The 11,611-nt window shown below is 54.4% G+C and overlaps 2 protein-coding genes across 9 annotated transcripts; one reads left to right on the plus strand and one right to left on the minus strand.

Moving 5' to 3' along the window:
* Positions 1 to 1,668: 1,668 nt before the first annotated feature.
* Positions 1,669 to 6,887, plus strand: LAMTOR4 (late endosomal/lysosomal adaptor, MAPK and MTOR activator 4). Of its 3 annotated transcripts, none has more exons than XM_045389522.2 (4): positions 1,669 to 1,745; positions 2,266 to 2,346; positions 6,082 to 6,199; positions 6,530 to 6,887. In XM_045389522.2, exons 1-4 carry the CDS (start codon positions 1,743 to 1,745, stop codon positions 6,574 to 6,576), a joined length of 249 nt encoding a protein of 82 aa, XP_045245457.2. In that variant the 5' UTR covers positions 1,669 to 1,742; the 3' UTR covers positions 6,577 to 6,887. The 3 variants fall into 3 exon arrangements, with proteins under 3 accessions (XP_045245457.2, XP_045245456.1, XP_045245458.1); XM_045389521.2 differs by having other exon boundaries at positions 6,547 to 6,887; XM_045389523.2 differs by lacking the exon at positions 2,266 to 2,346 and having other exon boundaries at positions 6,547 to 6,887.
* Positions 6,888 to 7,103: 216 nt separating this feature from the next.
* TRAPPC14 (trafficking protein particle complex subunit 14) lies at positions 7,104 to 11,417 on the minus strand. 6 transcript variants are annotated; one of them, XR_012432239.1, is made up of 11 exons: positions 10,782 to 11,417; positions 10,538 to 10,633; positions 10,327 to 10,456; positions 10,065 to 10,151; positions 9,790 to 9,910; positions 9,541 to 9,688; positions 9,330 to 9,412; positions 9,082 to 9,245; positions 8,373 to 8,615; positions 7,964 to 8,157; positions 7,104 to 7,866 (listed from the first exon to the last, which is right to left on the minus strand). XR_012432239.1 is itself a non-coding variant. In XM_074034530.1 (11 exons), exons 5-11 carry the CDS (start codon positions 9,818 to 9,820, stop codon positions 7,713 to 7,715), a joined length of 933 nt encoding a protein of 310 aa, XP_073890631.1. In that variant the 5' UTR covers positions 9,821 to 9,910; positions 10,065 to 10,151; positions 10,327 to 10,456; positions 10,538 to 10,633; positions 11,282 to 11,417; the 3' UTR covers positions 7,104 to 7,712. The 6 variants fall into 6 exon arrangements, 4 of the variants coding, with proteins under 4 accessions (XP_073890631.1, XP_005549266.1, XP_073890630.1 ...); XR_012432238.1 differs by having other exon boundaries at positions 8,373 to 8,627; XM_074034530.1 differs by having other exon boundaries at positions 8,373 to 8,527; positions 9,541 to 9,692; positions 11,282 to 11,417.
* Positions 11,418 to 11,611: the final 194 nt, after the last annotated feature.

Genomic DNA, 11,611 nt, shown 5'->3' on the forward strand with positions numbered 1-11,611 from the left:
TTTTTTTTGAGACGGAGTTTCATTCTTGTTGCCCAGGTCAGAGTGCAATGGCACAATTTTGGCTCATTGCAACCTCCGCCTCCTGGGTTCAAGGATTCTCCTGCCTCAGCCTCCCCAGTAGCTGGGATTACAGGCATGTACCACTGCACCTGCCGATTTTTTTTTTTTTTTTTTTGTATTTTTTGTAGTGATGAGGTTTCACCATGTTGGCCAGGCAGGTCTTGAACTCCTGACCTCAGGTGATCCACCCGCCTTGGTCTCCCAAACTGCTGGGATTACAGGTGTGAGCTACCATGCCCAGCCTTGATTGTTGTTTCTAACAAGTCTTAAAAGACACCCAGACTTCAACAATTGTTACTATATTCAGATTTTTTTGGTTTGTTTTTGAGACAATCTTGCTCTTTTACCCAGTCTGGAGTGCAGTAGCATGATCATGGCTCACTGCAGCTTCAAACTCCTGGGCTCAAGCAATTCTCCCACCTCAGCCTCCCCGGTAGCTGGGACTACATGTGCGGTATCATGCCTGGTTAATTTTTAAATTTTTAGAGATGGGGTCTTGCTATGTTGCCCAGGCTTCTAGAATCACTCTTCATATTACTCACTAACACTGCCTCCACCACATTAATACGGCAACAGGTCTAGAAATTATTTAAAACAAAAATTTCCAATGTTTACATTGTGTGATGTATGTATGTATGTATGTATGTATGTGTGTGTGTGTGTATCATTCCAAGGTACTGTTTCTAATTTTTTCCTGCAGAGAATATTCAGTATTGTATCTGCATTGGCTAGCTGGTGATTCTATTCACCATCACATTGTCCCAGACTGAATCTGAAGACAAAAAACCACTTTGGGAACAAAATCTTTTTTTTTTTTTTTTTTTTTTTTTTTGAGATGTAGTCTCGCTGTCTCCCAGGCTGGAGTGCAGTGGCGTCATCTCGACTCACTGCAAGCTCCACCTCCCAGGTTCGCGCCATTCTCCTGCCTCAGCCTCCCGAATAGCTGGAACTACAGGCGCCCGCCACCACGCCTAGCTAATTTTTTGTATTTTTTAGTAGGGACAGGGTTTCACTGTGTTAGCCAGGATGGTTTCCATCTTCTGACCTCGTGATCCGCCCGCCTCGGCCTCCCAAAGTTCTGGGATTACAGTTGTGAGCCACCGCGCCCGGCCAAGGGAACAAATTCTTGTCTTCAACAAAGAGCGGTCTTGAGTAGGCATAAAAGTAGCATTTGAAGGTTGGGCGCCCAGCCTTGAATAGCTTTTTACATGCATTGCACGTTATTTCCTTTTATTATCACGTTTTTTGGGTCCAGTCTTAAACCTGGGAAGGCATTCGTTTGGGAGGTCACACTGGCGGGCATCCTGGTTCAGGCGGAACCCAGACTCTAGAAAGCGCGCGCGGAGCCACACGGTCAACCCTGTCCCACTCCTGGCCCTCCCACACCGTCCCCTCCGCGGAAGCACTCCCGCCTCCTCTCGCTCAGGCACTGACTGAGAGGCGGAGAGATGGGTGTTAAAGAGGGGATATCACCAATCAACGTGCGCCTCCGGGAAGGAGCGCTTCGCACTGGCTGGTTGGGTCTGACGACGTGGCCACGATCCAATCCTCATGCTAGAGGCGCGGCTAAAGGGTAGGGAAGCAAGCAGAAGGAGGAGCGCGCCGGGTGCGAGCACGTGACCGGGGCCTGAAGCCGGAAGCTACCTATCTGGTAGGGAGCTCCACCAGCACCGAAGACTGCGATGGTGAGTGAGGACGCATGCGCGGGAGGACCCGCCGGGGGTTCCGCGTCTCTGCTCCCCAATCTGTGTGGTTTCCCCCTCGTGGGTCTGCGCTCCACCCTCACCTCCTATCCGCTCGGGGAGGAAGACGGGATGGAGATGGGAGGGATGGCGACGGGAATGCTGGGGAGGGGTCTGTGGGAGGGTGTTCTGGGGCTGCGGGTAGTCTGCAGGTCAGGGGCGGGGAGGTGGAGAGAGGGTCTGGGGGCAGGGGCCAGTGGGGCAGCGAAGTCCCCTCGGAGTAGCATAGGTGGAGCGTGGAAGGCCAGGGGAGCCCGGGGGCCGAGAGTGGGGGCAGATGGAGGCTCGGGAAGATCAGTATTGAGGACCATGTAGGGGGAAGGGAGCCGGGAAAGGACCTGGCTGGGGAATGAGAAAACCTGGGGCCATCGCCAATCAAGAGACTTGGGTTTGTAGGTGAAGGGTATCAGGGGCCATCCATCCCTCTAGCATGCTTCTCACTACTTGCATCTTTACCCACTAGACTTCTGCACTGACCCAGGGGCTGGAGCGAATCCCAGACCAGCTCGGCTACCTGGTACTGAGTGAAGGTGCAGTGCTGGCGGTGCGTTCTGGAAAAGGGAGGGGGTCCCTTAGTGCACACAGCCCGGTAACCCCTTCTAATATTGGCCCTTCTTTTCTCGACTTTTACCTGGTTTGCGGTCTGGCATCTATTAGGTTGGTACAAAAGTATTTGCAGTTTTTGCAATTACTTTCAGTAATCAGTCTGTGGAATCTTAGTCTCCTAACGGTTGCGGTTTATTTATTTATTTATTTATTTACACTTTTTGAAACTGAGTTTCATTCTTGTTGCCCAAGCTGGAGTGCAGTGGTGCGATCTCCGCTCACTGCAACCTCCGCCTCCGGGGTTCAAGCGATTGTCCTGCCTCAGCCTCCAGAGTAGCTGGGATTACAGGCATGTGCCACCACGCTCGGCTAATTTTTTGTATTTTTAGTAGAAACGGGGTTTCACCGTGTTAGCCAGGCTGGTCTCAAACTCCTGACCTCAGGTGATCCACCTGCCTCAGCCTCCCAAAGTGCTGGGATTACAGGCGTGAGCCAACATCCCTGGCCTTTATTTGATATTTCTTAAAGAGTCATTTGTATTTTGTTCCATAGTACTGTATAGTGTTAGGTCTCTAGATGTTTTTGATTTAGCTAGAGACAAAGCTTAAGGTTAAGTGTTGAAAACAATACAGGTGGTAAAAGACTATTGAAGGAATCCAGGATATTAAAAATTCAACATGTTATGACAAGGTAACTAACTTCCCTGGAGGTAGGAATTCAGCCCAGCTTAAAGGAGAGTATTTACAGTGGGGAGGTGGACATATTTGCAGGTGTGTGGCACTGACCTTTCTAAACTGATGGTAAGTCTGTGCTGAAAAGATTTGGGAAGATTTGAGGGAAGAGGAAGATATGGTCAGGGAGGATCTGATTGTGAAGGATCTTCAAGGCCAGGTTAACACACTTGAACTTATTCTTCTTGGAGGTAATACAGCTTGAAAGGTTTTTTAAACAGAAACAAGACCCAGTGAGGTGGTTGAGCAATATTGTTGTTAGTGATGTGAAGATGGGCAGAAGGAGGCATCATTAAGAGATTAGACTGGGCCAGGCATAGGTGGCTCAGGTCTTTAGTAATCCCAGCATTTTGGGAGGCCAAGGCGAGTGGATCACGAGGTCAGGAGAGCTAGACCATCCTGGCCAACACGGTGAAACCCTGTCTCTGTTAAAAATACAAAAACAAAATTGGCCAGGCGTGGTGGTGGGCGCCAGCTACTCGGGAGGCTGAGGCGGGAGAATGGCGTGAACCAGAAAGGCGGAGGTTGCAGTTAGCCAAGATTGCACCACTGCACTCCAGCCTGGGTGACAGAGCAAGACTCCGTCTCAAAAAAAAAAAAAAAAAAAAAGAGATGAGACTGGGCAAGTGGCAGTAAGAAGGAGCAAGGAGAGAAGAGTTTTGTTTTTGTTTTTGTTGTTTTTTGAGACAGAGTCTCGCTCTGTGGCCCAGGCTGGAGTGCAGTGGCATGATCTCAGCTCAGGGCAACCTCCGCCTCCCAGGTTCAAGCGATTCTCCCGCCTAAGCCTCCTGAGTAGCTAGGATTACAGGCGTATGCCACCACACCCGGCTAATTTTTGTATTTTTAGTAGAGATGGGGTTTTGCCATGTTGGCCAGGCTGGTCTCGAACTCCTGACCTTGTGATCTGCCCACCTCAGCCTCCCAAAGTGCTGGGATTACAGGCATGAGCCACCGCGCCCGGCCCTTTTTTTTTTTTTTTTTTTAGGACAGAGTCTTGCTGTCACTCAGGCTGAAGTGCAGTAGTGTGATCACATCTCATTGCAGTCTTGAACTCCTGGGCCCAAGCGATCCTCCCACCTCAGCATCCCAAGTAACTAGAACTATAGGCAAGCACCACCACGCCCAGCCATTAAAAAAAAAAAAATTTATAGGGACAGGGGTCTTGCTATGTTGCCCAGGTTGGTCTCGAAGTCCTGGCCTCCATCAGTCCTCCTGCCTTGGCCTCCCAAAGTGCTGGGATTATAGGTATGAGCTACTGTGCTTGGCTGGGAGAAGATATTTTAAAGGAGGAATCAGTATATCTTGCTAATGACTAGAAATAGGTAATAAAAGAAATACTTCTCTAGCTAGAACTCTAAAGCCTGGAAGAGTGATGATGCCTTAAGAAACATGTTCCTTAAGGCCGCGCGCGGTGGCTCAAGCCTGTAATCCCAGCACTTTGGGAGGCCGAGACGGGCGGATCACGAAGTCAGGGGATCGAGACCATCCTGGCTAACCCGGTGAAACCCCGTCTCTACTAAAAATACAAAAAACTAGCCGGGCGAGGTGGTGGGCGCCTGTAGTCCCAACTACTCGGGAGGCTGAGGCAGGAGAATGGCGTGAACCCGGGAGGCGGAGCTTGCAGTGAGCTGAGATCCGGCCACTGCACTCCAGCCTGGGCAGCAGAGCGAGACTCCGTCTCAAAAAAAAAAAAAAAAAAAAAAAGAAACATGTTCCTGTGTGGTGGCTCACACCTATAATCCCAGCACTTTGGGAGGCTGCTGAGGTGGGTGGATCACTTGAGGTCAGGAGTTTGAGACCAGCCTAGCCAGCATGGTGAAACCCCATCTTTACTGAAAATACAAAAAACTAGCCTGGCATGGAGGCACATGCCTGTAATCCCAGCTACTTGGGAGGTTGATGCAGGAGAATTGCTTGAACCCAGGAGGCAGAGGTTGCAGCGAGCCAAGAGTGCACCACTGCACTCCAGCCTGGGCGATAGAGTGAGACTCCGTCTCAAAACACAAACAAACAAATCAAAAAAGGAAGTAGACTGGAAAGGAGGTGGATAAGGATAAGGTGAAATTTGATGGCCCAACTTTAGACATTGAGTTTGATGTAAAATAGCAGTTAATATATATTGCTAGCTCAGCAAAAGGAACTAAATCTAGTGGAGGCCCATATCAAGGAAGAGGGAAGAGGAAGTTGAGACAGTCACCAGAAAAGAGGAACCCTAAGCCACTGTCCCATCACTTACTCTAGGGGTCAACAGAGGGAGGGATTCAAGGACAAACGGAATGTTTATGTTGGAGATTGTGCAAACAGGGCAGCAAGTGTGAAGATTGAGAAAAAGATGGAGCCATTAACAGGTCAGTGGTGGGCAGGCATTCATTTCGGAGAATGTGGTTTTATCAAATAGGCAGGGACATGGGAGAAATCCAGTTTCACGGGGTTAGAAAAGCATGGTCAATAAAGACATGGATGGCCAAGCACGGTGGCTTACGTCTGTAATCCCAGCATTTTGGAAGGCTGAGGCGGGCAGATCATTTGAGGTCAAGAGTTTGAGACCAGCTGATTAATATGGTAAAACCTCGTCTCTACTAAAAATATAAAAAATTAGCCAGGTGTGGTGATGCTGGTATATACCTGTAATCTCAGCTACTTGGGAGGCTAAGGCAGGAGAATCACTTGAACCCGAGAGGCCAAGATTGCACCACTGCACTCCAGCGTCGGTGACAGAACGAGATTCCGTCTCAAAAAAAAAAAAAGAAAAAAAAAAAAAAGAGAGATGGATAAGTTGCTGCTCATCCGGGAAAGTCCAGTATTACGGGAAACAGGATGGCATCTGGAGGGTGACAACATAGGGGGAGATTTCAGGTTTTTTCCAAAGCTGGGTGACCCAAGGGTACTGGCAAGCCAAGGGGGAGATGGTCTAAATGTGAGAGCCAAGGGGACTGTGCCTGGAATTCCGTCCCGAGCCTGTGCCGTAATCCCCGCCCCCTCCCTCCTCCGTCTGCATGCAGTCATCTGGGGACCTGGAGAATGACGAGCAAGCAGCCAGTGCCATCTCTGAGCTGGTCAGCACGGCCTGCGGTTTCCGGCTGCACCACGGCATGAATGTGCCCTTCAAGCGCCTGTCTGGTGAGCCCCTGTCCCTGCCCTTGGTGGTAGTACTGGGAGGAAGGGCCGCTTCCAGAGGCTTCTCTTCTTCCTCCCAGCCTCCCACCATCTCCTCCTGGGGTCTCTGGTCTGGCCACTTTCCTCCCTTTGGGACTCCCCTGTATTAGAATTGTGAATGAGAAGGCAAGAGAAAGGAGATGTAGCAGAGGCCACTCATCTTCAAATCTCTGAGCCTGGAACGATAGAATTTCTTTGGCTTTGATCCCAGCCAATGTGCGTGTGGCCCCGCCCCATGGAGTCTGTTGCACCCACTAACTCTGTGCTCCCTTCCCTCTCCTGGGGCGGGGGAAGGTGTGTCTCTCCTCCAGTGGTCTTTGGAGAACACACGCTGCTGGTGACGGTGTCAGGACAGAGGGTGTTTGTGGTGAAGCGGCAGAACCGAGGTCGGGAGCCCATTGATGTCTGAGCCTGCCGGAGGGCGAGGGTCGGAGAAGCGGATTGGGTCCTGGGCCTCTGTGATGAGGCAGGCACAGCCGTCAGTCTTGGCTTGCTGCTAGAACTAGGGCCTTCTGCTCGCCCACCTCCCACCCCTACCTGGATGGGCCGAAGCTTGGAGACTGTGAGCTGTGTTAAGGAGAACAAGGGCAAGGAGACCTCCCTTTGTGCTCCCTCTCTCCCTCCCTAATAAACATGAGCCTGATGTTCTCTAGCCCAGGGACATGTGTGTTTAGTGTGGGAATGGTTACACCCCATGTCTGTCTTCCACCTTCTGGGGAGAAAGTCATGCACTTTAGCCCAAGTTGGGTGTGGCAGGGGTGCCTCTGTGTGCTATAAAACTGGGAAATAGAAAAAGCTGGAGGGGAAGGGAGTCACTCTGAGCCCTGGCGACTTCTGCTCTTCCCATCAGTACACAAACTAGTCATCCTTCTCCCTCCTGAACAGGCATTTAATAGTCTTATTTCAGTTGGAAGCAATAGTTGGAGAATAAGTTACAGGAACAGACCAAAAAAAAAAAAAAAAAAACCACAACAACTTAAAGTGCTTCAGGCTGCAAAAGTAAACATGAGGGGCAGGAGGCCACCTGCCTGGCCCTGTCCCCAACCCCTGAGACAGGACGGTCACTGTCAGGGGCCCTTAGCCATCACCACCCTCTAATCTCAGCCCTGCAGGAGGGAGGGAGGGAATGTCAGAGGTGGGAAAGAACTCAAAGGGAATGAGGAAGATACTTTGTAAACTTAGAACCAGGGTAAAGGGCGGGGGGCAAGGGAGCTCTGGAAACCCTTGCCCTGGCCTAGGGGTGGGGCCAGCCCCCCCCACAGGAACTCGGGGAATACTGGTGGCTTAGTCCCAGCCATGCCCGCCCACTTCACAGCTTTTCCCCCGTCCCTGATCAGCAGACACAGACAGGCAGCTCTGCCAGGCCTCTTCACCCCCGTCTGGGAGGCATCCCAGGGGAGGCACAGCCCGGGAGCAGGGATCCCCTCTGGGGGCATTGGGTCTCTGGAGTGTAAGAGGGAACAGAGCTGGCACGATGCTACTTGACGGGTTCCACCACCAAGACCTTGCACTCGCGCTTGGCAATCTTGTCCAGAGACAACACAGCCTTGTCCGGGGGCAGGTAGAGGGGGCGGCCAACAGGAGAGGCCACAGGGGGCGTGATGGCCCTGCGCTCCATCACACTGCCCGACCTGGGGGAAGGCAGAGGCTGTGGGCGCTGGTCAGACCCGGCACCCTCCCTGCTCCCAGCCTCTACCCCATCCCATGCCACGCCCCCTGGTTCTGTACCTCATGAGGTGGCTTCGGGAAGGCTGCTGGTGGGAGAAGGACTGGGAGCGGCCCAGGCTAGCCTGATGCCTCTCCACCAAGTCCCGGACAGCAGGGCTGCTGGGGCTGCTCTTGCGGGAGAGAGGCCGGGCCTCGGGTGGAGGGTGGGACACGCTGGCGGTGAACTGCAGCTTCAGTTTCATGTGCTGGCTTAGCTGGGGGGAGACGCAGGTCAGCATGCCAGCTCGGCTTCCAGGGCCCAGGCCTCCTTCCAAATGGTCTTCCCCATGTGACAGACTGATGTCAAATCTAAATCCCACATTCCCTCTGCCCAGCTTTTTATTTCATCCCTAAAATCTAAGGGTCCTGCCTCCATCCACCCCAGCATTCTGCATCACTCAGCACTCAGCTCAGACCCTCCCCAGCCCACCTCGAAAAGTCCCGTCCTCAGAGCCTGGAAGGCCACACTGAACGTGAGAGCGCTGCCCTTCCGGGAAAAGCCGAGGTTGTTGAGAGGCGTGTGGCAGACGATGGAGTCAAGGGCAGCCTGCATGGCCCGGCGCTCCTCCTCACACAGCTGCTTTCCTGGGGGCAGAAACAGGGACCAGCAAACACTACAGCGTTCCTCATTCCCACAGGGCCTTCGCCAGCACATCTGATTCTCAAAGCCACTCTGTGGAGTAAACTGAGCAAACGTTATCTTTTGTGCATGTTGTAGATAACAACGGCTAATACTTACTGTGTGCAAGGCATGTCATGTATATTAACTCAGTATCTGCATGACAACCCCATGAGATATGAGTTGCTGTATTTTAGAGGTGAGGACTCTGAGGCCCAGAGAGGTTAAGTAACTTATTCAAGGTCACACAGCTAGCAAAAGAGAGAAGTAGAGTTCACACCAGCAAGTGCAGCTCCAGTGTCTATGCCCTGAAAGTCACTCTGCCCCACTGCCTCTCTAAACTCTCCATCTAGGACACTGGGGAGATGACCCAGGTACAGGGCGGAAGCCACCTGCCACAAGTCACCTCCTGTGGTGGGGCTGGCACCAAGTTTGGCTGTTATCACTGTCCAGCCTTCCTGACTTTTTCCTTTCTTTTCTCCTCCCTGGGGATCAGATCCCCACCTGGCAGCTGACCTACCAGCCTGTGCATGCTCTGGGGTCCACACGAGCCTCACAGCAAGGAAGTCTTGGAGATTGTTGAGCAAAGTGTAGGTGACAGTGAATCGCTCGTAGGTCCGAACAGGGGACTCACAAGAAGCGGTCATCACGAAACACGGGCGGTCCAGGCGGACACTGGGCAGGCTAGGAGTGGTGAGAGAGGGATGCTGGCTGTGTGTGTTAAGCCACAAAGGCGAATGCCACAGTTCCTCCGGGATCCACACTCACCGGTAGTGGGTGTAGATGCTCTGAGTGAAGGGCAGCTTTGGGGTGGACCACTGAACCACAGCAATCAGGGGAACTTCCAGGCCCTGCGGGAGGGACAAAGGGGGTTGGGGCAGGTATTAAGAGTGCCCCTCCCATCTTGAGTCAGCTGCATGGTCTTTCCCTCCCACTGCCTTATCACTTTTCTTTGAACACACCAGCCCCTTATGCTCACCTCCTTGGCCCCTGGAGGGGGCTGCTCACCCCCTCGCAGCTGAAACAGGAAGTTGTGTTCCTCCAGGGCATTCAGTGGGCAGGGGAAGCAGCCAGAGGTCCCAGGTAGGCGGCAGAAGGAGCCCATGGAGACTTCCCCAGACTGGTGACTAGCTCAGAAAAGAGAACAAGGCATGGTCTCCCCATGCCAGAGCTCAGTCCCTGAAGCCATCCCCACCACTTCACAGCCTCGCCCCTCCCAGGACCTCACCAGACATTGTCCACCAGCAGCACAGAGCCATCGGGCATGACAGGTAGATAACTGGCGTTGAAGTTGGGGAGGATTCGGATATCCCAGATGGAGATTTCCTCCTGAGAGGAGCTGTTCAGCACTGTGGGAGAGGACCAGCTTGGCTCAGAATAGCTGGACCCCTCAGGCCCCACCTTTACCCAGAAAAAACCGGACCCCACCAGCCTGCCCAGAGGAACTGCATCCAATCAGTTCCCTTGCTGCTCCCCGAGGCTGGAGCTGGCAGACCTGCTTACCCTTGAGCACGGTCAAGTGTTTTCCAGCCACAGTGAACTGCCGGCATCTCAGAACCGGAGGGGGCAGCAGAGTCAGCAGCGTGCTCACTGCGGGAGGGGTTGGGGGCAAGAAGTGATGGTCTGGGGGCTGACCTCACCTCCAACCCAGAATTCTCACCTTCCTCTTCTCAGAGCCCATTAGCCACTTTCCAGTGTGACCCCTCCCCTCTCTCCCTCAATTCCGAGAGACTCTAGCCCTTCGCCTCTTCGTCGTCCTGCCCACCTTGGGCCTTGAAAGCGCTCTGCTCGCCCCGGAATGTCTCCCCAGGAGATCGGGTCTGCAGCAATCGCAGGTAGCCTTGATCTCTGACCTCTGGTGCCTCAACCTCCCGCTTCCACACAGTCACTACAATCTGTCAAGAGGAAAGACAGATGGCTGAGCCCGGAAAAGGTGTCTTAATTAGGACAACAGCTCCACTCCTTGCTCATCTTACCTTGGCCTTAGGTGTCCCTGGGGGCAGTCTATCCAGTGAAACGGTGAGTGGGAAGATGACCTCATCTGTGGAAACAATCGGTTCCTCCACAGGCAGCTGGGGTTGGGAAAGGGATGAAGAGGTCAGGAGCAAGTCAGAGGCAGCCTGCAGCCTTTCCCTTTAAGACCAGCAGGTCATCTGCCTCCTGCTTTACGCCCCCAGCAAACCCCCTCCGCCCTGTGCCGGGTCCCCCAAAGCTCCTCACCGTGGTCGCTCCCCCTGAGGTAGCAGGGCCCGGGCCGTGGGTGAGAAGGGGGCTGCAGCCTCGGAACAAACCCCCACCCCCAGGATCCCCTCCCCCTGGGGGCTCCGAATCCTGGTCGCCGGCACCGCCGCCACCCGGCATCCCGCCTCCGGCGCTGACCGAGGCCAGGGCGGCCAGGGCGGTTGCCAGTTCTGCCCAGGCTCCTCTGGAGCCCAAGCCCGGGCTGCCCCCGGCGCCGGACCCCGCACCGCCCCGGCAGCGCAACACCAGCAGAAACCGGACAGTCTCCCCCAAGTACAGATGGTTGCGCCGGGGCAGCGCCCGGTACCGGCCCGGGTCCCCTGCCAGCTCCGCGCGCGGCGGCAGCGGCACGGCCGGGAAGTACATCGAATAGTCGCACTGGGACTCCATGGGGCGGCGAGGACGGCGCGACCGGGAGCCCGGACCGGAGGCCGACCCCCAGCGGGGCCCTCTAGGGTAGGTCCAGAGGGTCCCGACACCTCGGGCTGCTGCGCGCGGCTGGGGCGGCCCGAGAGACCGGCCCGGTCCCGGCACCCGGGCAACAAATCCGGAACCGAGACCCGGCGGCGCCGGAACCGGGGTACTGAGCCGAATGACTGGAGAGAAACCGGAAGCGGAAGGGAGGGGGCGTGGCCGCCGTGGCCCCGGAATCTGCGGGTGCCCGGACCGTGGAGGAGGGGGCGGGGTCCCGCTGCTCTGAGGCTGAGAGAATGCAGGCCGGGGCTGCGGCCAGGCGTCTTGGAAAAGAAATGTAAGAACCCTGTCGGCCAGGCGTGTTGGCTCACGGCAGTAATCCCAGCACTGTGGGA

This window comes from Macaca fascicularis, chromosome 3, assembly GCF_037993035.2.
Source record: "Macaca fascicularis isolate 582-1 chromosome 3, T2T-MFA8v1.1".
Classification (NCBI taxonomy): domain Eukaryota; kingdom Metazoa; phylum Chordata; class Mammalia; order Primates; family Cercopithecidae; genus Macaca; species Macaca fascicularis.

Coding starts and splice junctions, on each gene's coding strand:
- TRAPPC14 (XM_005549209.4), bottom strand. CDS start 11,192: ATGGAGTCCCAGTGCGACTATTCGATGTACTTCCCGGCCGTGCCGCTG. Junction 10,457..10,537: donor CAGGGACACCTAAGGCCAAG/GTAAGATGAGCA, acceptor TCCTCTTGACAG/ATTGTAGTGACTGTGTGGAA. Junction 8,528..9,081: donor CCCAGAGCATGCACAGGCTG/GTAGGTCAGCTG, acceptor TTCTGCCCCCAG/GAAAGCAGCTGTGTGAGGAG.
- LAMTOR4 (XM_045389521.2), top strand. Junction 2,347..6,081: donor GTGAAGGTGCAGTGCTGGCG/GTGCGTTCTGGA, acceptor GTCTGCATGCAG/TCATCTGGGGACCTGGAGAA. Junction 6,200..6,546: donor GCCCTTCAAGCGCCTGTCTG/GTGAGCCCCTGT, acceptor TCTCTCCTCCAG/TGGTCTTTGGAGAACACACG.